This window comes from Globicephala melas, chromosome 14 (genome assembly GCF_963455315.2).
Source record: "Globicephala melas chromosome 14, mGloMel1.2, whole genome shotgun sequence".
Taxonomy (NCBI): Eukaryota; Metazoa; Chordata; class Mammalia; order Artiodactyla; family Delphinidae; genus Globicephala; species Globicephala melas.
The window spans coordinates 5,843,768-5,871,300 of record NC_083327.1 but is presented as its reverse complement, the minus strand read 5'-3'; the positions used below and the strand labels follow the sequence as shown (position 1 = coordinate 5,871,300).

General features: G+C 41.0%; 1 protein-coding gene across 3 annotated transcripts in view; it reads right to left on the bottom strand.

Moving 5' to 3' along the window:
- Positions 1 to 27,533, bottom strand: part of ADGRB3 (adhesion G protein-coupled receptor B3) — an 801,091-nt gene that overhangs the window by 433,276 nt on the left and 340,282 nt on the right. For all 3 annotated transcript variants that reach the window (XM_030859191.2, XM_030859192.2, XM_060283891.1), the window contains 4 exons: positions 26,022 to 26,186; positions 25,380 to 25,544; positions 7,827 to 7,928; positions 7,368 to 7,474 (listed from right to left, as the gene is read on the bottom strand). In XM_030859191.2, coding sequence (XP_030715051.1) covers positions 7,368 to 7,474; positions 7,827 to 7,928; positions 25,380 to 25,544; positions 26,022 to 26,186 — 539 coding nt within the window. The remainder of the gene's footprint in view (positions 1 to 7,367; positions 7,475 to 7,826; positions 7,929 to 25,379; positions 25,545 to 26,021; positions 26,187 to 27,533) is intronic.

Below are 27,533 nucleotides of genomic sequence, written 5' to 3'. Positions count from 1 at the left end.
TGACTGAGATTTAATTAAAAATTACTAGGGCTTCCCTGGTGGCACAGTGGTTAAGAATACGCCTGCCAATGCAGCAGTCATGGGTTCAAGCCCTGGTCCTGGAAAATCCCACATGCCGCGGAGCAGCTAAGCCCATGCACCACAACTAATGAGCCTGTGCTCTAGAGCCCGTGATCCACAACTACTGAGCCTGCGAGCCACAACTACTGAGCCTGTGAGCCACAACTACTGAGCCCACAAGCCACCACTACTGCAGCCCACACGCCTAGAGCCTGTGCTCCACAACAAGAGAAGTCACTTCAATGAGAAGCCTGCGCAGCGCAATGAAGAGTAGCCTCTGCTCACCGCAACTAGAGAAAGCCCGCGCACAGCAACGAAGACCCAACGCAGCCAAAAATAAATAAATACATTTATTTTAAAAAATTTACTACATATGTCAGATGATATGACTGATGAAAGAAAACAAAACAAGCCCTTCACAGATTATCCATCTTAGATTTTGCTGAAAAGAAATTTTAAATGACTGGTTAAAATGTTAAAGAAAACAGAGAAGAGAAGAACAAAATAAAATTTGTCCATTCTCTGATGGAGAATTCTAATAGAGTTGAAATGTTAAAAAAAAGAAACCAACTTAAAATAAAATGTATATTATAGACCAGGAGTTAGTGAACTACAGCCCGTGGGCCAAATTCAGCCCATTGCCTGTTTTTGTAAAAGTTTTATGGGAACCCAGCCATGTTCACTAATTGCCTATAGTTCCTCTTGTGTTACAACACCAGAGTTGAGTATTTAGAACAGACACCATATGGAATATAAAGTCTAAAATATTCTCTATCTTGTCCTTGAAATACATTGTAAACTTTGACATATGAATTGCTTAAAATACCAAGATTTAATTAACATCTTCCTTCCAAATTTTTTTTCAATCAGCTCCTTCAGGGTAGATAGCATTCAATAAATGTGAGCTATACGAACACTCAGTAAGCTCATCATTTTATTTAGGACCTCACGTTGAAAACTTTGGGATTGTGAAGTTGAACTCAGACGCCAAAACCTTAACATGTGGCCTTGAATAAATTAAGAGCCTTCTGTCCATTTTAAAGGAAATAATGTTTTTCAACGTTTCCTTGGCATTGTTGGATTCTGCAATAATTATTTGAGCTCTGGGAGTGAGGACTCTGACAAACCTGAAACTTGGCAACAGAAATAAGAAGGCAGCCATGCGCTGTGCCTTGAGTACTTAAAAGGAGGATGTCCACATTCTTTCATGAGGGGGCCAAGTAAGTAGAAATACATGTATATGAATGCCAAATTAATGTTGTAATTAATAACAATAATAGTTCACATTTATTGAATGTGCACTATAGGCTAGTAACAACTCCACTTAACTGGCCTTGGGTGAACTTCCCAAATTGGTATTTTTTAAAGAACTCCCACATGGTTATTATATTCAGCCAGGATTAAAAATCTACTGATCTAGCTTCTTCTTCCTGATTTCCCTGTCACTTGCTGTGTTCTAACGTTCTACTGTTCTCTCTCTCTCCTAATAAACACTGACATCATACTGCAAAAAACTGGCAGAACAAATAACTCTTGTTCTCTCAGGCTCACTTACCTTTACTTAAGTGATGAATATTCAAAAATTAAAATCATCTGCTAGTTCCACTGGTTGGCTGGACCATAGCACTCGGTTCTTTGTGTTGCAATTGCTCATTAAAAACACAGTAAGACTTGTCCACTTTTCTGGCTCAAAATATATTTGGTGTAAACAAAACTATGGTGGCCATTGCTTTCTTCCTTTCCTCTAAATAAGCTGCAGTCATCAAATGTATTAGCCTCTTTTAGGCAATGTGTTTGGCATTTGTGCAACTAGGTGGTGGCCAACAAAGTGTGATGTGTGAGAAGTTTTGTTGCAATGCAGCAAAATTCGCCTGGAAGGTAGGGAATATGGGTTAATATAAAGCATGTGCTATGATGTGATTTCTTTGGTATTATGATTCCTACTCAACTAGTGTGAAACTTACAGGATTCAAGCTACCGTAAGACATGATGAATAGCTCAAAATGAGTCACAGCGGCCAGTATGAACTTCCATGCTAGTTGTTTTGAAACATCCCCTGTAGGACTATGAGTGTTTTGGAGTGATAAACTAAGAGTGTTACTTTAGACAAGAATGTTGACGGGCGATGTACTTCACTGGAACAGAGGGAGAATGAATAAAGTCAAGACCCCTTTTCCTGGGGTAACTGTTACGACTTAAAAAGAGACCACTAAGCTGAGCAACGTGAAGACTCTTGCCTGGAGAACCCGACGCCATGCAGCTGAGAGCCTTTCCCATTGCGGGGCACGGCAACTCCCCACTCACGCTTGTCCAAAGACCTGTTGCCAGACCAGAGATCACTGCCTCCTTCCTGGACTTTTCCAGGAGGGGTTGGTTACTCCCTCTTCTATTCTCACAACTCTGTGTTGAGTGCTTATTGTGTGTACTAAACTGAGTGATTCACTCACTCTTTGGTGTACCTCCAATCCTGTGTCACCTGCCCTCCTGCTGGGCCCTGCAAGAAGCAGCAAGCACATTCTCCACCCCAGCCTCTCTCTGTCTCTGTCTCACTCACCCTAACCTTCCACCTTAACTCTCTCTATCGTTCTCTCTCTCTCTCTAATTAACCCTCATAAAAGTAGAGGAAAACTGGAGAAACAAGTTCTTAAACCACAATTCAAGCTCCTTGACATCCCATCCCACAAAATCAACCCTTCCATGACTAGACAGATCATTGCTCCAACTTCTGTATCTATTCATCTGCTAAATGACGTCTTGAAAAATAGAAACAGAGGTTATAAAGGACAGTGACCTCAAAGGACACATTTATACCAATTCTTCACATTTCCATGTGGAGGGACTTCTGCTAGGGGAATATCTGTGACCTTGCTCTAGAACTGTCTACCTGCAGAGGGCAACCATTCTTCTAGTTCTATGTCACCTGTCACTTCGGGTGTGTGTGTGTAGGCATGTATTTGTATGTGAATAAAAAAGAGAGAGAGAGAGGGAGAGAATGAGTGAGAGAGAGGACAGGGTTGGGGGGAAGAGAGAGAGAGAGAGGTACCATGATTTTCCAGGTGTACCAGAGACAAGGCTGTCTGTTTGTTTAATTTGGGGAGGGGTGGGACTGGCCCCCTTGGTCCACAATATTCACCCATTTTCTCCAAATATTTTTATAAGTAAAAGAGACACTATTCTTAATGTGCCTGAACTCTGTGCCTATTTCTCAATAGGTTCCGAAATTATTTCTACCTTGCTTGGTACAAAATTCAAAAAATATCCCAGAATATGAAATGAAATATTAACATATGGAAAAAACACATGAAATCTCCAAGAATCCCAGAGGAATTAAGCACTTTATTCCTCTAGCCTCATTTTTTTTAAACTGTGTGCATTTGTTTGTGATTTTTTTTTTAATAAACAGCAGTTGGATCATAGTGTTTAATTTTGTATCTTACAAAGTTTCCGAGAGACTTCATGAATTTTAGCTTACTGAAATTCTTCTGCAGTGGCCAAGTAAGTTCATGAAGTAATGTCATAAATCACTCCACATTTCTAGATATTTTTGGGTTAGGAAAATTGCACATGAGGGATAATACTTATTAATTTCATGTGGTTAAAATTCACGAACATTAAATCTGGTACATCACCTTCTTAGAACTCTCCACCTGCCAGCATCCCCCTCCTGATAAGAAAAGTGGCAGAGTCATTCTTTACACAAGCATCTATGGAATATCTAGAATATGCTTAGCATTGTGTTGGGCACTAGAGAAATGAAGATTAAAAGAAATGGTTTCTGTCCTCAAGGAATTCAATAAGTGTTCAATATGACAGATTAGTGATTTTATATAGTAAACTCATTAATGACACCTTTCTGTCTATCTCAATTGGTTTATGAGAGTTCATAAGACACACTCAACTAATGTTTGTTGATGATAAAATGTCATTTCAAACTTAGTCTTCATATATTTTATAAAATGGGCATATAAAATATTGTAATTTATGTGGGTATGTACATATATTGTAATCTATGTGGAAAACACAGATCTACTTATTTTAAATAATTATCTGCAGTAGGTGACAATTAACATTTAATGAGTTTTATGAATATAGAGTGGCAAGAAATGGAATCCCCCAAGGAAAATAGAATATTAAATTGTGAAATGACAAACTCTACTAGAGAAGAGGCAGAGTCTCCAAGGTAATTTAAGAATTTGTGGGAGACAGGACTATTCTACATCGTAAGCACTACCTAGTTTTGCTACTCAGGCAAAGTATGTGAAGCCACAAGAGTACAAGCATGCAAGGAAGGGGATTTTATTTCCACTTCCAAGTGACTTTTCAGAGTACACATGATGAGCTCAATATACTAGGTGACCATTCTTTAAGGCATACATTGGTCCTATACTTCCCTGAACTTGTAAAAGAGAAGATCATGGTCCCTAGGCAAGTACTAGAGACATGTATGTGTGGATGTATAAGTATGTATATATTTCTATATGTGTATATAAACAGAATTCATCAGCAAAAATACATGTGACATCTAGGACTTCCCTGGTGGCACAGTGGTTAAGAATCGCCTGCCAATGCAGGAAACATGGGTTCGATCCCTGGTCGGGAAGATCCCACATGCCGCGGAGCAACTAAGCCCGTGCTCCACAACTACTGCGCCTGTGCTCTAGAGCCCATGAGCCACAACTGCTGAGCCCACGTGCCACAACTAATGAAGCCCGCAGGCCCTAAAGCCTGTGCTCCACAACAAGAGAAGCCACCGCAAGGAGAAGCCCACACACCTCAATGAAGAGTAGCCCCCACTCACCGCCACTAGAGAAAAGCCCGCGTGCAGCAATGAAGACCCAACAACGAAGACCCAACACAGCCAAAATAAATAAATAAATAAACAAATTTATTTTAAAAAACCTCACGTGATTAAAAAAATAATACATGTGACATCAATCCTATCCATCCATCCATCCATCCATCCACTCAATTATCCACCTGCCTACCTACCTATCTATCCATTCATCTATATCTATCTGTATTTTTCCACATGAAGCGTTCAAGTTAATAACTTGTTGAGTTCTAAAATTTTACTCTTATGGAGATAATTTTTAACACAACCCATTTTCTTTACCTGTAGATATTAATACCTCAGAGTTACAAAGCCCTTTGCTTTGCAAACATCTCACATACAGTATCTCATCTACTTTTTCTCCAAACCTCCAGAGGTGCTAAGATGAGGCTACCGATTTCAGTTGCAAATAGCAAGCCAAGACTTGAGTGAGATCACATGATTTTTCCGAAGGACACACAACCAGAAGAAGGTGCCCCCGGCGCCAGAATCTAGGGCAGAGGATTTCAAATCAAAGGCTCAGCAGGGAGTAAGGCCTCCAGAAAGGAGGTTAAGTTTTTGAACAGTTGTACCTGGGATGCAAATTTCACCCTTGCCTCAGGTAACTGGACTGCTCCCCAGCAGAGCTTCAACCTGGGGCAGGGATGCCCACTTGCAGGTTGTGGTGGGGACTGAAGTTAATTTGTGACAGTGCCCAGCTGAGTGCTTGGTCCTCTGTGGAAGCTGAATGCCCTGAGGCTGCTCCTTATTCTACAAAATCACACACTTGATTTCTGTCTGCAAGTCAGCACGGGCACGGACACATCGGCTGTCCAATCACTGACTGCGTGATTTCTATGCGACTCACAGTCCGAGACCATCTCTCCTGTTTCACTGAGTGTTTCTGTTTCTCTCCATTATCAGATGACCTGCATTCACAGAATGCAGACTCATTTAAATACTACTGTGCAAAACACTGAATTTAGGAAGGAAACATTTTCTGCCAACAGCTGATATTATTCATTCTTAACAAATTTGTAAAAATTGACCTATGGTTTACTTAATCCATGCAATTATTCTCATATAAATTACCATGAATAAACAAGAACTAAATATGGATATTATTAAGATTAAGTAAACAGAGTCGAATGTCTAAAATTAGGGGAAAATAAAATTCATTAAAAATTAAATTCATAAGAAAGTCTTGGTTTTATATATATATATATATATATATTTACTTAATTCTGAAATATTTCAATTTTGAAAGAAATAAGGCTCAATGAAGCCAAATATCACCAAATACTGATATGCACATAAATATATATTACGAAACATATGTATTTGTGTGTAATCAGTATTTATGTATATATATAGAATAACATGTATGTATATATATGAATGTACATACACACAATAATAGAAATAAGGGTCTGTGTAGCCAAATAATCATCAGTTTAATTACAGATTTGGTAAGTAAGCATATTAGACAGCATTTGGTTTTCAGATGTTTTTAAAACGTGCTTTTTGTTTTTCTGATAATCAAATACGTTTACTTCACTAAGAAGCGTTCTTATTGTACAAGCTACTTCTCCATCCACAAGCAAAAATGTTCCTTAGGACTTTTTTTTAAGAATCAGGCTTATTTGTGAGCAACTGTAAGAAGATGGAAAGAAAACATAAGCGCAACAAAACTTCAAGGCTCTTAACTGAACAGCATCCCTGCCAACGTTGGGCTCTCCAGCGGCTCCGGCTTGTATTTTGTTCTGAACCCCGCGATGTTTGTTCACGCAGGAAGCTCTCTCGACTGCCAGGATGAATGACAACAGTCTCCGAAAATGACAATGACTTGCACTCGTAAAACACCAAGTGACACTTAACTGTGCTCGAAATATTCATACAGCATACTCCGTGAATAATTCAATGATATGTGGGAGAAGAGGGGCTATTTGGGGAAATGTGTCCCATATAATGTTTTGCAAGCAGCTAATTTTCTCTGATACGATAACTCCTGTCTTTTTTTTTTTTTTTTTTTGGTGTCTTAATGTCAAAATGCAGTGAGAAATTTGATACCTACATGACACAGCTTTATCATTTCCCACCTACTAAAGTTCTAAAGAATTTAATTTTAAAATGTACGGTATTTCGAAATGTCTTATGTGCTATGTAACACAGATTTGTGCCAATCATAATACATAGTTTAACTCTTATAGATAAGCCTGCGTAGCAGATTTTCTTCACACCTTTCCCTCATTAGACAAGGAATCCATTCATTTAAATAGCAGGATCCAAGCAGGATCCACAAACCCCAAACCCTAGGGACAAAACTCTTTAGCGCCGACTTATAAAAATTAGCTTTCTAGCACAGCCTGTTTTCCTTCAGGCATTTTTTTTCAGAGATTTTACTGATTTGATTGTATAGCAGCAGATTAAATTCTCACACAGCGATCATTAGCAAAAAATAAACAGAGCAAGTACTAAAGCTGGCTTTTGCACCTACTGAATGCTGCAAGTGTCTGTACTCATTTGATATGCATCTTGCAAAGCTCGGCTGTTCCCAGAAGGCCACTCCGTGAAGACTGAGCGAGCAGCGTCTGCTAGCGGTGCCTGCAAGTCACAAAAACAGAGAGCTTTACGACAGGGAGCCTGGGAGGAGACACAGAACTGGGAGGCGGGCTGAAAACCTGGGTTTGTACATTTTCTCGCTTTTAACAAACATGCATGTGACATGGTTACTTTGATCATTTTTTACAATGCATATTAGTCACACGGAGAAACCACTGCATCATCAAGATTTTCCAGGTCTCTTCGTTGTCTCCACTTAGGAAACCCTTTACTAAAATTGTTTCATTAACTGCTTATTGGACAGATTGATTTTGGATATAGGACAAAGCATGGTGAGGAACACAGCATGCTGCTCTTGGTGGGTGGTCAACTTTGGAGGGTCATCCTACATTACCTGTGGCATTCAGTGGGCACTGATTGAAGGCCAAGTCTCCTGCTGGAGTCCTTTTCCACACCGTGGACATCAGGTAATCCTCTGGGCATATTTCATAAGGTGCTGCAATTCCGAACAGAGGGACTTGAATGCCGGTGGTGTTTATCTTTTAAATGTTGGCAATAAGCAATCCTGAAACGCACCTCAGTGACTGCAGAGAGTTTTCATTTCTTAAAAGTGTACTGTTTACTGAAATGTCAGAGATGTCTTCAGAAATAAAACACCACTAGCTTTCATTTCATTATCTACAAAATCCTCACAGAAATGTACTTTCTTTGGAAAGTGCTTACCGTGCAGGCTTTTTAAAAAGGTCATTTGGATTTGCCTATAAATTGAACATTATATTCAAGCATATACATAAAAATCTTTCCAGTATTCACCTATATTCATAAAGTTTGGGGATGTCATACAATAAAGTGATTTCTAATAAACTGAAAGCCATATCAGAATTGTTAACTGTAGGTGATACGAGTAAATAAAGGGCAAAAATACGTAACTTTTCATTTCTTCATATAAGTATGATGCCAATCATACTACATTATATAAAAATTAACAGATTTTACCTTTTAGCCTTATGCTTTTCAAAAGCTCCATTTGATTACTGAGGTGAGAAAGTTAAAGGGAATTGCAAGAATAATAGATGCACACCAGAAATATGTTCATGGAAAGCCAAAGAATTCATGAAAGAAGAAGGTCTGTCTGGGCTTCCCTGGTGGTGCAGTGGTGGAAAGTCCGCCTGCCGATGCAGGGGACACGGGTTCGTGCCCCGGTCTGGGAAGATCCCACATGCCGCGGAGCGGCTGGGCCCGTGAGCCATGGCCGCTGAGCCTGCGCGTCCAGAGCCTGTGCTCCGCAACGGGAGAGGCCACAGCAGTGAGAGGCCCTCGTAACGCAAAAAAAAAAAAAAAAAAAAGTCTGTCTATGTTGCATCAAACCTGAAGGAACACATTAGTCCTTTCTCCAGACAGAACTTCTGTTGTGCTTTCACACAGAACTGCCATTTATATGTTCTGATATTTGTCCTCACAACTTGCCCGGGATAAGCTGGGTCCTCTCATCTCTGTATCTTGCACTTAAAGGTGTGTCTGGCACACAGAAGTTGTTCAAAGTTGAGTGAATACATGAATGACTATATGGCTATTGAAATACCTTTAGTAAGTAAACAAGGACCTACAAAATAACAAGTATCTAATATATACAGGAGTGTGATGTCCAGGGAGCAATTTCTTCCTTTGGGTACAACATACTATTTAACCCATGCTAGTCTAATTCTACTGAAACTAATTCTACTTCAGAATGTATGACCTCATTAGGACCCATTACAGTTGTTAGCAGGTGAAGAATGCAGCTTGAGACATTGCCATCTTGAAATAATATTCACTTTATGATTACCTGAAATAAGATGAGTGGTTGAAACTCGTGGGCATTCAGAACTGAGAGTGGCACTGAAGATCACCTAATCCACTTCCTTCTTCCTTACCAATGGGGGCACCAGGGCCCCCAAAGAAGAGGCTTGTCTAAGGCAATGGAGCTGGTGGAGGTATCAGCAGAACTGGATTCTAGAACCCTGACTCCTGCGCACTCTCTTCGCTACGTTCACCAGGCCCGTCTTCATAAATATCCCCTCCTCACCCACCAGTGATCTCCTACTGGCCAAACCCAACACGCTCACCTCGGTCATCACTCACTAAACCTTCCCAGCAGTACTTTTTTTTTTTTTTTTTTGCGGTGCACCGGCCTCTCACTGTTGTGGCCTCCCCCGTTGCGGAGCACAGACTCTGGACACGCAGGCTCAGTGACCATGGCTCACGGGCCCAGCTGCTCCGCGGCATGTGGGATCCTCCCGGACCGGGGCACGAACCCACGTCCCCTGCATCAGCAGGCGGACTCCCAACCACTGCGCCACCAGGGAAGCCCCCTGCAGTACTTTTTATATTGACTTCCCCCTCCTCCTTGGAAATCCTTTCTTTAGGGTCTTAGAAATCTCTTCTCTCTCAGGCCTCCACCAAGCACTTGGACCATTCTTTCTCCCTATCTCATTCCCTGCATCCTTTGCAGAATCATCCACCCCTTACATTTTCCTTATGTTAAATGCTTTCCTTAGATAATTTCAAACCTTTAATAACAGTAATAGCATTGAGCCCTTATTAGCAGTCTTACATGAATGGGCTCATTTAATTTTCCCCAACAACTTTATAAGTCAGACACTATTAGCCCCATTTATCAAAAGGGAAAACAGGCAGGCACAGAGTGGTGAATTGATATATTTTTTCGGATTCCAAATATATAAAATTTTAATTTATATTAAAAGGCAGGGTGTAAAGTGCTACAATTCTCCAGCAACTTCCTTCTTTTATGCCACATCAAAAAAGTAATCTCCAAAATGAAGAGTAATCCCATAACTTGCTGCATAAAATTTTCCATGGTTCTCCAGTTATCTGACAGGATAAAGAGGCCTGTGCTTGCTGTGATGAAATGGTCCTTCCAGCAAGCCTTAACCTCGCTCTCCAATTATGATTCACATTTATTGTCCCATGGACCAGCCACACTAAACTAACTGTCATCCTCCAGATACCCCATACCAATTTACACTTCCCTAACTTTGCAAAAGCTATATCCTCTACTTAAAATACTCTCTCCCCTCCTTGTTTTTCTGTTCGTTTGCTTGTTGTTAGTAATATTCCTGTATATCATTAAAACACATCTTAACTGGTGTATTCTCTGGGGGACCTCCCTCGGTACCTCAGTCATTGAATATACAAGTATTATATCTCTTCTCACAATGGATGGAAAACATCTGGTTACAGTGTGAACCTCCTCAATTCCTAAATTTTGCCCTTTAGGAGACCAATTATGTTTTACTTTATTTCTCTTTAATCTGCTGTAAGGAACTGCTAAGCTGTCTAGCACATAGTAGGTGTTCAGAACATGCTTGTGGAGTACATCAGTTCTACTGAGGAAACAATATAATAGACTAGCCCATCCAGTAGAACTTTCTGCCGTGACGGAAGTGGGAATTTCACTGTCCAATACGGTGGCGTCTAGTCAATGTGGCAATCGAGCACTTGAAATGTGGCAAGCAAGACTGAGAACTGAGTTTTAAAGATATCTATTTGAATTAATGTAAGTTGAAATTTTAAAAGCTACCCCACTGGACAACAATAGAACAGATGATAATTGTGTTTCTGTAAATGTCAACCAAAACTATCACAGAATATGAAAAGGAAACTTATAATACATGTTAAAACTCACAAAATGCATCATGCATAGTTTATTCCATAGTTGAATTCTATAAAATTAATTAATCTGATATAATTCTATAGAATTAATTAATTAATTAACCTGATGTTACTATGACACTTGAGTATTCTTTTTGTTTATCTATATCCAACTTCTGCTCATGGTTTCCCTCATTAACTTTTCCTTTGTAATCTTTCACTTCACTTGTACTTTTTTTCTGTTTTCAAACAATTTCTTCAGTTCCATTGATGTTGAAGTACATTTTGTAAAACTTATTGCTATAGCTATCGGGTTTTTTTTTTTTTTTTTTTCTGATTCAGGCTTGACATAAGCCAATGAAGGAGAAATTTGCACCCGGAGGTCTTCATTTCCATGTATGTTTTCAGAAAGCTTTCTACACGTATTGTTCTGGGTTTTTTTCGTTATCCATTCATCTGTTTTTGTGGGGGGTTTTGGAATTCTTTTGTTTTGAATTTTATTTTATTTATTTTTTTATACAGCAGGTTCTTATTAGTTATCCATTTTATACATATTAGTGTATACATGGCGATCCCAGTCTCCAAATTCATCACCCCCCCCCCACCTTGGACACGTATTGTTATTCCCACAAGAGCACCCTGCCCCCGCCGACCTTAGGGTCAGAAAACCTGGTAATTGCAACCGTTCACCACTAGATGGCACGGGTGAGCCAACAGGGTGAGCTGTTTACCGGGCCCACACCTGGAACTGATGAGGTTCAAAATCACGGCAGGATACGGGTGATCGCTCCACTGTTATTTAAAGGTATACCACGTGGGGGAGGGTTCTTCTTTCCATGTAAGTACAACGCTGAGCCATGAAAGGAGCGTCAGCTACAAGGCGCCTCAGTCTGGCCCCTTCCTCAGCTCCCCCCGTCCACTCTCACTGCCTCCCGGGGGCTTCTCCAACTCCAGGAGGACCCTCACCCCACAGCCTGTGCACCTGTTCTTTCTGCCCAGGACACGCCTCCCCCTTCCCTCCCTAAACCTCCTCGTGGCTCCTGTCTGCTGCCCTCAAGCTCTTCTGGAATCCCGCCTTCTCACCCCATCCCTTCCTCTGCCCGGCTGTTCTCCAAGACACCCCTCACCGTCCACTGCTACATGGTGTCCTCCCTTATTTATTAGTAGTAGTATTATTAGCCTCCTGCTAGAATGTGAGCGCCATGAAGACGGGGCTTTTTCTGTTTTGTTTCGTTCTTAATGGCACATAGCACTTATAGGTCCTGGTAAATGATAGTGGGAACTATAGACACACATGTACTTTTAACCAAAAACTACCAAATACGTTCAGAAGATCTATTTTTCCAGTACGCCAGTGCTTAAGATGACAGAGAATGAGGATGATTTTGCAAAGTACTGAGGACTGTGTGTGTGTGTGTGTGTGTGTGTGTGTGTGAGAAATAGGCCAGCAGTAGGTAGTCATTTTCATTTAAGAGTAGTAAGACAGAGAAGTTAGCTACAATAGGTTTCCTAAAAATTAGCCAAAATGGGTTTCCATGGTACTGGATATTTACAAAAGTTGACCCTGTAGGGCTGTGCCTGACTTGGTAAGCGTCCAGGAGACCCTGTTCAGAAGCCCCTGATATGAACTGCATACATCCTAACTGGTCAAGGAAGAAGCTGATTCAACAGTTATTTTTCCAACCACACCACTCAAGTAAGTATTAGTTCCCATTTACCTGGTGACAATCAATGTGAGGTACTTTAACCAGACCAAAAAAAAAAAAAAAAAAAAATCACAGTAATTGTTTTAAACCTAGAGAAGTCAGCAAACTTTGTTTTCTCCTCTAAATGCATGAAACTCTGGATTCGTCATGCTTCTTGTAGATAGAAACTCAGTACACAAATGATAAGAAGGGAAGATGACAGAGGAATCAGAGGTTCAAAGTTGCAAATCGGTTCAGGATTTTCAGCTTTTTAGAAGGAATGTCAAATCCTGCAGCTGCTTTAAATATTTCATCAAAGGTGATTTGGCATCTTTGAAGATTAAATCTTAAAAAAAAATTAGTTCAGAAAATAGGTCTATTTCTGCTCATATCCAAAGCAAAAGAGTCTAGATATTAAAATGACAATTTATTTTCTTCTATCTCAGGTTTATGAAGTCCCCAGGGGTGAGAAACTTCCTGGGGTCTTCTCAGTGGCAGGAATGGAACTCATTCATCCTACAAATACTTGGGCTCCTATCATGTGCCAGTCTCCTTGGGAAGTAGTGCACAAAAAAGGACTAGACAGAGCCTCTCAACTCCAAGATGTCGAGGGCCACAGAAGTAGAGACATTACAGTGCCGTCAGCCTTCCACTATGATCAGAGGAGTCCCAGTTGCTCTAGGGGTACTTTAGGGGCGAGCAGACCAGCAGAGGATTTCCAGAAGGATGTCCAAGTTGAGATATGAAGGACAAGGGGGGAGTCAACCAACAAGGATGGGCAACTGTGCCACACGTGGCAAGACCCGGGGCAAGGAGAGCCTGGTCCATCCAAGGCATTGGGAACATCTCCCCTGGGAGAGCTGAGGCTGGACAGAGGTGGGTCACTGCAGGAGGAGGAGGGGGTGAGGGTGACGATGTAAACTAGGGGTGTGAACTTAAGGGTGAGGGAAATAGATGCCATGTTTTGAATGCTGTCCTGGCAGTTTGGAGAGTGGGTTGCAGGCGAGTGAGATGGACGTCAAGGAGGCCTGTGATGATCGAAAGGGTGTAACTGGGGAAGAAGGGCTGTGGAGTCACAGGAAGTGGCTGCAGGAAGTGGGTGGATTCCAAATGTGTTTAGGAGGAGGGATGGGCTCAACCCCAGGGCAGGTGTAGGAGGTGAGGACGAGAGAGGGAGTAAAGATGAAACTCAGGTATCCAGGGAGAGAGTCTGATGTGCTCTACCCTGAGTGACAGCACACGGGGAGAATATGGCTTGGGAGAGAAGATGCTGAAAACAGTTCTGAGCGTGAGCTATCTGAGCGCATCCTGGTATCAAAACGCTGGCTGGTGTATGGCACGAAAGTGCAGGAGAGAAGCAAAAGCTAGAGATAGAGATTTGTGTTAATGTTGTTTTTGGGTTTTTTTCTGTTTAATGCTACCTGCGTGCACTTTGTAAATTAGAAAATGTATAATTAGCTCAGGCCATGCTGCTGTGCTCAAAATAAAAACGTATTATTGTGTAGCAATATGAAGCACTTGTTTTTTTATGCCTCAGCAAAATGGAACCACGACTCTGTTCATCAGCTGAAAGATCCCACTGTTTGCTCTCACTAGTGCAAAGATATAAAAACCCATCTGTAAGATACAACTGTAGTTGAAGGCACAAGTATGCAGTTAACGTGCACCCTTAAAACAAGGTGGCAATTACCTAGTGATTAGCTGTTAATCTGTCTATTCAAACTGATTTTCTGTCTCTTAAAAATAGCAAAAATTATACAGGGCTTAAATTAATTTGATGTGGAAAATTAGTTTTCACCACTTATGCTAGAATTTCAGCATTAAAGAGTAATTGATTCCAAACTGTAGAGGTGCAGGCAGAAAAAGAAAAGAAAAAAATATGCACGATGCATGACCCCGTATTTCAAATTTCACTTGCTGCCAATTCATTAATTCTTATGTTTTGGGAACCCCCTGTGCTGGGGGGGACAGAGGTAAATAAGACAGATTCAGCCTCTGTGCTCACACAGTGTACAGCTCTAATTCAGCAGTGGAGCTTACACATGTGAAGACTTCATGCAGCTACTAATAAGGCTGAAGGGAAAAAGAGGGGTGTTCATCAGGTGTGTTTCATAATAGCCTTCCTTCTATAGAGAAGGATCGTTATCAGTATCAAGTTGCTACACCGTTACAACAGCAATATTTACACATACTATGAACTAGGCAATCTTCTAAGCGCATTAAATATTTTCATTCAAATAATTGTCATAACCTTTAAAGTGGATGCAGTTATTGTCATCCCTGTAAACATGGACAAAACAAGGCAGAGAGAGATCCCTCAGTGAGGGGGTGGTGGACCTCAGTCCATCAAACAGCTCTCTCGGCCCATTTTCAGAGAATGTTACACCATCTCTAAGCATTTGTTGCACTAAAATAAGTACATAAGTATTTTGCAAAAATTTGTTTCTAAGTCTGGAAGTCAGCAAACCACGAACTTTGAATTCCCTAGCGAACAGTGTGCATTTCAGGTTGCCTGTTTGAGCACTTGGTCTGACAATGTGTTATACATAACACACACCCCAAAATTCTGAATTAGTATTTTTTAAATTCCATATTTCAACTTAGACAAGGTCACCCTACTTCCAACTTGTCAGCAAAGTTAAATAATAATTTAAAAGATAGCTAACTTTAACTGTGGGGAATAACTCTTAAGTAACTATCGTTGCATGAGACAAAGTTTTACACTGGAGCACCCGTGAGGTTTGTGCTGTGCTTACTTGCCTTTTTACATCATTTTAGGAACTGCTGAGGAGAACAGCACTCCACAGCCTTCCCCAGGTCACGGCGGATGGAACAGATGATAACATTTGGAGGCACATTAGGGTGATGGGCAAGGCTACTTCAGGCTCAAGGCCATGAGCCACAGCCTCCTGTCTTGTGAGCTGCCTTAAGGCCTTAAGAATCCCTCTTTGGGGGCTTCCCTGGTGGCGCAGTGGTTGAGAGTCCGCCTGCTGAGGCAGGGGACACGGGTTCGTGCCCCGGTCCAGGAAGATCCCACATGCCGTGGAGCGGCTGGGCCCGTGAACCATGACCGCTGAGCTTGTGCGTCTGGAGCCTGTGCTCCGCAGCAGGAGGGGCCACAACAGTGAGAGGCCCGAGTACCGCAAAAAAAAAAAAAAAAAAAAGAATCCCTATTTGGGCAAACCTGGGACCCATGCTAGGCCGACAAAATGGCTCCGAGGCCACCTTGAGGAACTCTGGCCTAAAAGAATAAGCTGGGCTGAGATTTGGGGAAACTGAGTAACTTGCTATACAGAAACTTACAAATTTTTTACCCCCAACATCTCGATGATTTATTTCTAAAGAAGGAAGGATCGTGCCACAAATTCTAACTACAAAATAAAAATAGTAGATGTGCTAAAAATGTCTATTCAAATTCTAAGTAAGTAATCTAACAGCATTTTGAAAGAGTAAAGTAAGATTATAAAATGTATTACTATCATAGTCATTTTGAAGTGTATTCACATGCTTTTGCACAGATGATTTCATTAGTCCAGTTATAGATTTTATGATATGGAATAAATACATTCAAAAGAGCATATATCTAAAGACCTGCTACAGTCAATGCAGAGTAGGGGATTTGGAAGGTGAAAATATATAGCTCATTTGCAATAAGCTGGAATTCTAGCTAAGAGGTATATAAATATATATATATAATAAAATATAATAGCAATATATAATAAGGGAAGCACAAAGCAAGTTTATAAGGGTTCAAAAAAGAAAGAGCACCCATGCAATTGTGGAAGAAAGAATGCTTAAGTGAGAAGACAACTTCTAATGGCTTGGGCTCCCAAGATGCTATTTCAGTAGGTGAAGATGAGGGCCCAGGACACTAGGGGAGTCCAGGTGAATAGGAGGGCAAGCAACAGAGAAAGGACAGACTACGTGCCTCTCGATCCAGGAACCAGAGACTGTGTCTGCTTGGTTGCTTTACACACAAAGATTTGCCGTATGTACAAATGAGCCACTGATGAGGACACTCCTGTACCCAGGATCTCAGTATGCACGGAATCGGGCAGGGAACCAGAAGCCACGAAGTTTTTTAATGAGCGAGTCACAAGACTAAGGCCATGGATAGGGGAGAATCATCAGATAAGAACCTATGTGGAAGAGGTTAGATAATGGGGTTGATGTCATAATATGGGTAATGGACATAGGAGACCTGCACTGCACTTTAATCACTCTAATCTAAAGTATTCTATCACTGCATCCTTGAAACAATCCCCTGGGCATGTATCATTATCTCATTTAACGTATGAGGACAGAGGCCCAAGCCAACCTTGGTTTGACCACACTCCCCAGACTCTTTCCGCTGGAAGGCAGTGTCCGGGGGAGGAGAAAGCAGGGCCCCAGGAGGAAAGACTTGACCCAGGTGGACTCCCCCACTAGAAAAGAGGTTGGAAAGAAGGAGGGAGAACTTCAGACAGAAAATCTCCCCTGGGGGCATATGGGTCTCATTTGATACCCCAGTTGGAAAGGTCTGTTAGGTGGCAGTTCTCACACAGGTGACAGCTGGAGAGAGAGAGAAAGCAACCAAAGCGCCAGGGGCAGGATCTCAGGGCCATTCACGTGTCAGGATGTGTGAGGGGAGGAAACTAAGTGGGAATGAGAAATGTCAAGGGCTAACGTTCAGGTTTAGTGTCTTGGGAGACCTTCAACCCAAAAAGGAGTTTACTAATTGCATTAATGTTCATTTTATTCATTAAAAATCATTAAGTGGTTCTTAAAATATGCTTATTTTTACTGTCAAAACAATGTGGACTGAAAGGAAGAAATAAAAAAGGTAAAACGTGCTGATTAAATTTTCTGTTTCCATTTGCGAATGATCAGCGTGTTGCCAAATATTTCTAAACGGGTCAAGGTAGAGTAATATAGGATTACAACAAACTGCTTGCTAAGTTTTTGCTGTGCAGAAGCTGTGACAGTTTTCTCCCAGCTTCATCTGATGAGCAATCTGATAAGGCAAATTATGCTAATAATTATTTCCATAGCAACAGGTTTGAATAGCAGGCCTAGAGTACTCTCTGGCATATATACTGATTATGTCAGAGCCCAGCGGTTCTCCCTTAATTCTGCCTCTAACACTGAATTGATTTGCTGTAGAATCTCGGACAGGCGCAGGTCAGGAAACCCCAACTTTTTGGGAGGATGGGAAGCTTCCCTGGAGATTGCTTAAACACCAGGTGGCCTCTCTCCCTATGGGGTACCTTCAAGTTCTACTTTATTTCCCTACTTTTTAGAATGTATCTGAGGTGACTTAGCAAGAAAAAAATAGGGCATTGCAGAGGAGAACAGTCAGTCCCTAGTGCCAGTCCAGTACTGCCACCACTGGACTCAGCGGTTGGTTTCAGGTGAACGGCTGGTATGAACTGTGTGGGTGTGACATTACTTGCCATGTCCAAACATGTGCAGTGAAACACTTGCCTTAACCTTTTGAAACTGAACAGGTAATAATATAGCTCCTTACGGGGTATACACATAACATCCGACAGCAAAAAAAATAGCAATTCTAATGAAATAGGAGCTTTTTTAAAGTACTAGTAGTGATTAGTCTTGTGGTCTGGAATCAAAGAGGTAAAGCAGGTGCCAACTTGTATGTGAATATTTCAATAGAGACTAGTATGCTGGGTTTTTTAAAAATAAATTTATTTATTTATTTCTGGCTGCGCTGCGTCTTTGTTGCTGCGCGCGGGCTTTCTCTAGTTGTGCTGAGCGGGGGCTACTCTTTGTGGTGGTACATGGGCATCTCACTGCAGTGGCTTCTCTTTGTTGCAGACCACGGGCTCTAGGAGCTCGGGCTTCAGTAGTTGTGGCATGCGGGCTCAGCAGTTGTGGCTCGCGGACTCTAGAGTGCAGGCTCAGCAGCCATGGCTCACGGGCTTAGTTGCTCCGCGGCATGTGGGATCTTCCTGGACCAGGGCTCGAACCCGTGTCCCCTGCATTGGCAGGCGGATTCTTAACCACTGCGCCACCAGGGATGCCCAGTATGCTTTTTTTTCTCTTTAAAATATGTAAATTTTACACTTACATATTTGGGTTTCCAAGAATGATTACATTTAACCCTAAAATATGGTGGTCCACACAATTCAGAAGTCTCTTTTTTTTTTTTTTTTTTTTTGTGGTATGCGGGCCTCTCACTGTTGTGGCCTCTCCCGTTGCGGAGCACAGGCTCCGGACGCGCAGGCTCAGCGGCCATGGCTCATGGGCCCAGCCGCTCCGCGGCATGTGGGATCCTCCCGGACCGGGGCACGAACCCGTGTCCCCTGCATCGGCAGGCGGACTCTCAACCGCTGCACCATCAGGGAAGCCAGAAGTCTAACTTTTTAACTTGTCTTTAACAGAGACAAAATATTTATATTGATAGTGATTAATTAATTCCCCACTCCTCCAGCTGGGAGCTGAGAACTTTAAGTCGATGTGAGCTCAGACCCCATCCTCCGCCCTGACACCCAGCCCGGATATTATCCACCTGTGTGTGTGTATAGTAGCTCAGAGCCTTGAGGGACGGAGCAGTGAAAGCACGCTCCTGCTACAGAAGATCTGTGTCCCGGTGGGGCAGAGCCTCACATCAGACAGGTCCCAGTGACACCCCTCCAGCTCCCCACAAAACAGGAATACTAGTGCTGTACAACTGAGCAGCTCTGCCTAAACCACCCTACTTTGTCTACAGCGGCTAGTTAATTGCCCTATTTTTCTGTTTTATTTTGGTTGAAACAAGAGTTGGGTAGGGAGACTTGAAATGCATTATCTGTATTTTCATTATGAACTGATTCCAGAAACAATCCCTCCTTATTTATGTGTGAAGAAGTGTGAATAAGACAAAATTCTGCAGCCTTATTCAGATGATACCTCAACTTTCAACAGTGGAGCTGAGGTGGAGAACTGTTTTCCACTCTTTGTGAGTCTTATCACTAATATTTATTTATTTAGTTAGTTACTTACTTACTTATACTCGAGGCTGGTGCAACCCAGGAGGTAATCTGCAGCATCATCACCATCATCTGGGAGCTTGTTAGAAATGCAGATCTCCAGGCCTGGACCAGACCTACTGAATCAGAACCTTGCGGCAGAGGACATTGGATCCTGAATCTCTGTCTTAACAAGCCCTCTGTGGGCATCCCTGGTGGTTCATTGGTTAAGGCTCCATGCTCCCAATGCAGGGGTCCTGGGTTTGATCCCTAGTTGGGGAACTAGACTCCGCATGCCACAACTAAGAGCCGGTGCGGCCAAATAAATAAATAAAATAAATATTAAAAAATAATAAAAAATGAAACAAGCACTCTGGGTAATGCTTTTGTACTCTAAAGTTTGAGGTGCATGTATCTTTTTTAGTTATAGATTTGTCTGGAAATATGCCCAGGAGTGGGGTTGCTGGATCATATGGTAGCTCTATTTTTAGTTTTTTGAGGAACCTCCATACTGTTCTCCATAGTGGCTGCATCAACTTACATTCCCACCAGCAGTGTAAGAGGGTTCCCTTTTCCCTACACCCTCTCCAGCATTTGTTGTTTGTAGACTTTTTAATGATGGGCATTCTGACCGGTGTGAGGTGATACCTCATGGTAGTTTTGGTTTGCATTTCTCTAATAATTAGCGATGTTGAGCATATTTTCATGTGCCTATTGGCCATCTGTATGTCTTCTTTGGAGAAATGTTTATTTAGGTCTTCTGCCCATTTTTCAATTGGGTTGTATTTTTTTGCTGTTGTTATTGAGTTGTATGAGCTGTTTGAATATTTTGGAAATTAAGCCCTTGTTGGTCTCATCATTTACAAATATTTTCTCCCAGTCTGCAGGGTGTCTTTTTGTTTTGTTTATGGTTTGCTATGAAAAAGCTTGTAAGTTTGATTAGGTCCCATTTGTTTATTTTTGCTTTTATTTCTATTGCCTTGGGTGACAGACCTAAGAATACACTGGTATGACTTATATCAGAGAATGTTTTGCCTATGCTGTCTTCTAGGAGTTTTATGGTATCATGTCTTATATTTAAGTCTTTAAGCCATTTTGCGTTTATTTTTGTGTATGGTGTGAGGGTGTGTTCTAACTTCACTGATTTACATTCAGCTGTCCAGCTTTCCTAAGACCACTTGCTGAAGAGATTGCCTTTTCTCCATTGTGTATTCTTGCCTCCTTCGTTGTAGATTAATTGACGGTAGGTGTGCAGGTTTATTTCTGGACTCTCTATTCTGTTCCATTGATCCATATGTCTGTTTTTGTGCCAATACCATACTATTTTGATTATAGTAGCTTTGTAGTATTGTCTGACATCTGGGAGGGTTATGCCTCCTGCTTTGTTCTTTTTCCTCAGGATTGCTTTGGCAAGTGTGGGTCTTTTACGGTCCCATATGAATTTTAGGATTATTTGTTCTAGTTCTGTGAAAAATGTCATGAGTAATTTGATAGGGATTGCATTAAATCTGTAGATGGCTTTGGGTAGTATGGCCATTTCACCAATATTAATTATTCCAATCCAAGAGCATGGGATATCTTTCCATTTCTTTGAATCATCTTCAATTTCCTTTATTAATGTTTTATGGTTTTCAGCATATAGGTCACCTCCTTGGTCAGTTTTATTCCTAAGTATTTTTTTTTTTTGATGGAATTTTAAAAGGGATTCGTCCACTAAAGTTTGAGAAGCACAGCTTGGGCGATGTCAAGAGGCACTCAGAGAAGGTAGGAGCCCAAAGGAAGCAAGCATGGTGATGCTTTCTTCCTACTGAAGGAAAATTACTCAGAAACGAAATGAACAGCTCTCTTGATCTTCAAAGAAGACATAATTCTGTTGGGGAGCAATCTTGCAGAGACAGTCACTCCAGAGGGGTGGGGGGCTGTTGAGAGCTTATAGTCGGGCACATTACAGGGGGCCAAATTCCAACACAAATGCAACGCAATGTGCAAGACAAGTCTGAGCCCACAGCATCACTGCTGACTTCCCTTGGGATGAATGTCTAGAGTTCAGTATCCCAGTAATTGCTCCATCTCTGGTCTAAGTTGCTGTCACCATGCACATTTATGGTATGGCACCCTTACTTCAAAGTTTTTCTCAGAACATTTAACCTGCAGGCTTCACTTACCACTTGCAGACAAAGCAATGGTGACTCCAAAAAGGACATTTTATGTATAAATTAATTGTAATGTCTCCCTGTGAATGGAAGGTTCCAATTTAGCAACTAATGACTAAAGAGTCATACATCCTATAATTGGGCTCTGGAAAGAGCAAGCCCTTCCCTGGGAGCAGAGCAGGGAGGCCCTGGGAAGCCTGGGCTAATGTAGGCCAATCACCAGTAACTCTGCTTTCTGAATGATATTAACCAGGGGAATATTGGGGGAAAAAACCAACCAAACGAAAGATTAAAAATAGTATTTTTTCACATTGTAGCAACATAACATAATTAGGGGAGCTATTAACTTTCTACTATTTTAACCCTCAAAGCCTTGGTGTACAATAAGATTGAGATCAATGAAATCATTATTTGGTGAGGTTGACCAATTTAAAAATTGGGCAACTTAATTATCTCCCTTGTAGCTACTTTATTCTTTAACTAGCAGTATTTTTAAAAAGTAATAATATAATTTTTTAATCTCTCTAATTATCTTTTCTTATGAAGATAAGGGCATCATTGATGTCTTTTTAATACTTTCATTTTATCTATTTACCAGGAAAGAAATATCCTAATCTTGATGGGAAAACATTTTTTATTTTCCATTTTTAGTAGATGCCATAACAGCTTTTGATTAAACCCAGATGACTAATCATTATTTTTATTAATTATCCAGACAAAGATATGCATATATTACATTTCTCCTTCCTGACAACTGAGGGTCTCTTGGAAAACCTGATTAATTTGTTTTGTATTCAAATTAAGTGAAGCATACAAATAAATACTAGTTTGTTTGCTTCCAGCAAGAGGAAGAAAAATTAAGAGAGAACAGTACTAAAAATAATACTAGAAAAAAACATTGTTTCCAAAGAGACATTTGTTCAGGCTTTATCACTGACAAAACGAGAAAAAATGCCTTAGCAACTGTTAAGATAATTTGAAAGTTTTCTCAATTTATATTGTCAATGTGTAAATTTGGAGCAATCGAATGGCAGAAATTAGGAAACCTATGCTCTAATCATAAAGGAATATATATTAACTACAGAGAAACAATTGTGCGGAGTTGAAAAGCCAATATATAAATCAAGTCCACCGTGGAAAACTGAGTTATTTATAAATCCCGCTTTCTTGATAAAATAATCTGGGGATGACATGGCTGTGCATTGAAAAGTTAAAGGATAAATATTAAAAGTAAAAAACCTCCCTTATTTTGATAAAATTTCTATACTGTACAGAGGCAGAAAGCATTGTTGAAATTAATAGTCACATATAATTTCTAATGGATAATGTGATTTGTATGAAGGTGCAAGATTAGGATATATTTTCAAAAGCTTCGTACATATGTTTATTTTTTTACCCCTGTATAAGCCCTAATTTGTGAATTGTTTAGCTGATTCAATAATTCATTTTAATTCAAAAATGTTATTTACATACTTGAGGGGATTTCAAATCATATTTTTGAAAAGAGAAAAATGAAAATGTTACGGTTAATACCAAAATTATATATATATATTATATAATCTAAAAAGTGTTTACAGCTTTATATGATAATTTTTCAATCTCCCTGAAAGCACAAAAGCCAGCGAATAAACCTAGCAAATAAGGTATAATATCTTTTTTGTAAATAGATATGCAAAATGTTTTCCAAACAGCAGGTGGCAATCTTTATAAAGCTGATTGCAGGCACCACCATCTTACCTCTATATATGCAGATAAAAGTCAGTTTTAAAGGACCAGTTAAGAACCTTGGCACGCTCAGACTAGTTCAGATAACTTCAGATATTAAAAGGGTCTTATTTAGTCATGCCTACTGTTCCAGTGAAATTTCTCCCTGGGCAAAAGAAATTTTTTTTTTTAATGCTTCTTAATTCTTATGCAGCACAGCAGAAATTTCATGATGCTAATCTGTATAGGTATCCTTCTAAACAGAGTCCTGCATGCTGGTTACTTCTTATCATTCTGGATTCATATGGCCTTAAGAATTAACAAAACTAATTTTAGATCTTTTTTAAGAACTAAGAAAATACTACTGATATACTGTTACCCTTAGAGTCCAGTTTCTGTTGCTATTAGTGTTGAACCATGAAAAGTCTTTAGGATTCTAAATATGGAGAAATAAAAAGTTTTGATCCCTGGATAGCTCTTAGAATTCCTTGGTTTTTCTAAATCCCAGCGGTCATGTCACATAGAAACAGAAATCCATAGTTTCCTGAACTGAAAAGGAATCTCAAACAGCTGAAGTCACCACACCCACTAGGACCAGATAGCCCAAGGATCTGTGAGCTTGCCCACAAGAGTTACTAGTGGCAACAAGGGCTCTAACTGGGTCTTCAAATTCTCTAAGTTCAGAACTTTATACCCAGCTATGAAGTTTTTAAATTCCATGCTATTAGCTTTTCCAGCATGTTTATAAAATTTTGCCAATGGTATCATTCTAAAATCCGAATTTTCACTTATTTATTGAGTCTTGAGTGTGTCAATAGTATTTTATGAAATGTACACACACTTAGGAAGGAGTCTTTGTTCTAAATGAGCTTTTAAAATATATGACCTATAATATAATATGATTTATACTCTGGGCAATTTCTGACCTTCTCTTTTTTCTATGCTCATATGTAAAATCCTCCAATGTTGCAATACTTCCATTTTTTCATTATGAATTAAGGCGTGATGCTGTTATTTTAAAGTGAGTTCCTCACAGGAATTTCCTTTTACAGTGGGAATGGGGCAAGGGCTAGTAACTGGGGTGTCCAAGGTCACACATCAGGATGGATTAACAGCAGAATTTACAAGTTTCTGAGTTTCAACCTCGTCTCTTTACCTCCTTAGCTAATTATTGAATCAGTGTGACATCCTCACACTGATGTCTCTATATTTCTAGTAAAATAATCTAAGGCAGGGGCTTCCCTGGTGGCGCAGTGGTTGAGAGTCCGCCTGCCGATGCAGGGGACACGGCTTCGTGCCCTGGTCTGGGAAGATCCCATATGCCGCGGAGCGGCTGGGCCCGTGAGCCATGGCCACTGAGCCTGCGCGTCCAGAGCCTCTGCTCCACAACGGGAGAGGTCACAACAGTGAGAGGCCCGCGTACCGCAAAAAAAAAATAATAATAATCTAAGGCAACTTGTTTTGTGTTCTCAGTAAACAAATATTTCATAAAGAGAGTGAAAAAAAACAGTACCCCAACCTAATTTCAAAAATTTCTAGGCTTGTTATTGTTCAGTATGCCTACTTTGGTGTTATTACACTTTTCAATGTCATTTTTCAGTAAATAATTTAAAAATGTATAGAAGACACAGTCTATGACACATAAACAGACAAAACGTCATACATTATGGAAAGGAGTAAATTGCCACTTATTATTAGCAATACTGCCATTGAGGAAATACGGGCTTTAACCAATGACAATGTTTTCAATCCTTTTTTTTCCCCAGGTACCAAAGTGTTTCCCTGGGGACGATCTGAGCTCACTCACCAGGACATCGCTGCTCGCTGCACCTTCTCACTTCCTCGCCTGTCCCTTCACACGGCTGCCCGGTCACCGCCACACCCTGGCAGGTCCTCATTCGCCTCTCCCAGCCACCGTCACAGGACTTGGAGCATCCGCTCCAATGACCCCACTGATTCCACTGACCATTGGCTGAAAGAAATACGTCAAGGTCAGTGGCAGTCATCCAGTGCACACTGCTTTAGGGATTTGAAAATCTGAGGCCCATGGCTGTCTGTTCAATTTTTATTAATCTACCACCATGAATAAAATGGACACAAATATTTAACTTGCTGGTCAAATTTAGAGCGTTGTGATGAACAGAAGTTTCTGTAAGTTTGTCAGAAGCTGCAAATGGACATTGACCTTTACTTGTAAAGAACACGAGCTCCGTGCTAGACTTCATCAATTTAATCAAAATTTCATCTAATCTCATTAATTTCATCTAATTTAAGAATCTGTTGAATTTTGTTGCTTTATTCATGCAACATACAGTAGGATGAGCTCTGGTACAACTGGCTTCATTGACTAGAAATGTATAATTACCTGACGATGCCACGACCGTCTGGCACGATTCTGTCACATTATCTAAAGGGCAGGCATCCTTCGAAAGCAGGCATCAGGCCTCACCTGTGCACTCGGGGTTGTAGCACTCTCTGCTTTCCGCCCAGGGCCCTCTGCATTCGGAGCCCCCGTGGGCGGCTGCAGTACACTGCCGGCTCCTCTGCTGGGTCCCATTCGAGCAGGTCACGGAGCATCGGCTCCAGAAGCTCCACTCCTGCCACTGTCCATCAACTGCCAAAGCAGAAGCAGAGACAGTGTGAGGAGGTCTTCTAGGAGAGAAGGCTGTACACGGGGTACACTCATGCATTTACTGCACTGTAGAGATAATGCATTTTTTACAAATTCAAGTTCTGTGGTGGCCTGCCTGGAGCAAGCCTACAGGTGTCATTTTCCAACAGCATTTGTTCACTTTGAGTTTTTGCGTCACATTTTGGTAATTCTGACAATAACTCGAACTTTTTCTTGCTTATTATATTTGTTACGGTGATCTGTGATCAGTGACCTTTGATGTTAATATTGTCATTGCCTTGGGGAACCAGACACGTACGAGACAGGGAACTTAAGAGAGAAATGCTGTGTGTGTTCTGACTGCCCCACCCATTGGCTGTTCTCCCACCTCCTTCCCTCTCCTCAGGCCTCCCTGACACAACAATAACGAAATGAGGCCAATTAATAACCGTACAATGGCTTCTAAGCGTTCATGGGAAATGAAGAGTCACACGTCTCTCACTTTAAATCAAAAACCAGAAATGGTTAAGCTTTAGCGAGGAAGGCATGTTGAAAGCTGAGATAGCCCCAAAGCTGGGTTTCTTGTGCCAAACAGGCAGCCAAGTTGTGAAAGCAAAGGACAAGTTCCTGAAGGAAATTAAAAGCGCTGCTCCAATGAACACACGAATGAAGAAAGTGAAACAGCGTTATTGCTAATATGACGAAAATGTAGTGATAAGATAATTCATGAAGGTGGTTACTCTAAACAACAGATTTTCAGTGCAGATAAAACAGCCTTCTATTGGAAAAGGACGCCACCTATAGGACTTTCATAGCTAGAGAGAAGTCAATGCCTGGCTTCAAAGCTTCAAAGGACAGGCTGACTCTCCTTTTAGGGGTTAATGCAACTGGTGACTTTAAGTTGAAGCCAATGCTCATTTATCATCTGAAAATCCAAGGGCCTTTAACATTATGCTGAATCTCCTTTGCCTCTGCTTTATAAATGGAACAACAAAGAAGCAGGCATGACGCACATCTGTGTACAACATGGTTTACTCAATATTTTAAGCCCTCTGCTGAGACCTACTGCTCAGAAAAAAAAGATTCCTTTCAAAATATAACTGTTCATCAACAATGTACCTGGTCCCCCAAGAGCGCTGATGGAGATGGGCAATGAGATTAATGTTGTTTTTCATGCCTGCTAGTCATTTTGACTTTCAAGTCTTATTAAGAAATACATTTTGGGGCTTCCCTGGTGGCACAGTGGTTGAGAGTCCGCCTGCCGATGCAGGGGACGCGGGTTCGTGCTCCGGTCTGGGAAGATCCCACATGCCGCGGAGCGGCTGGGCCCGTGAGCCATGGCCTCTGAGC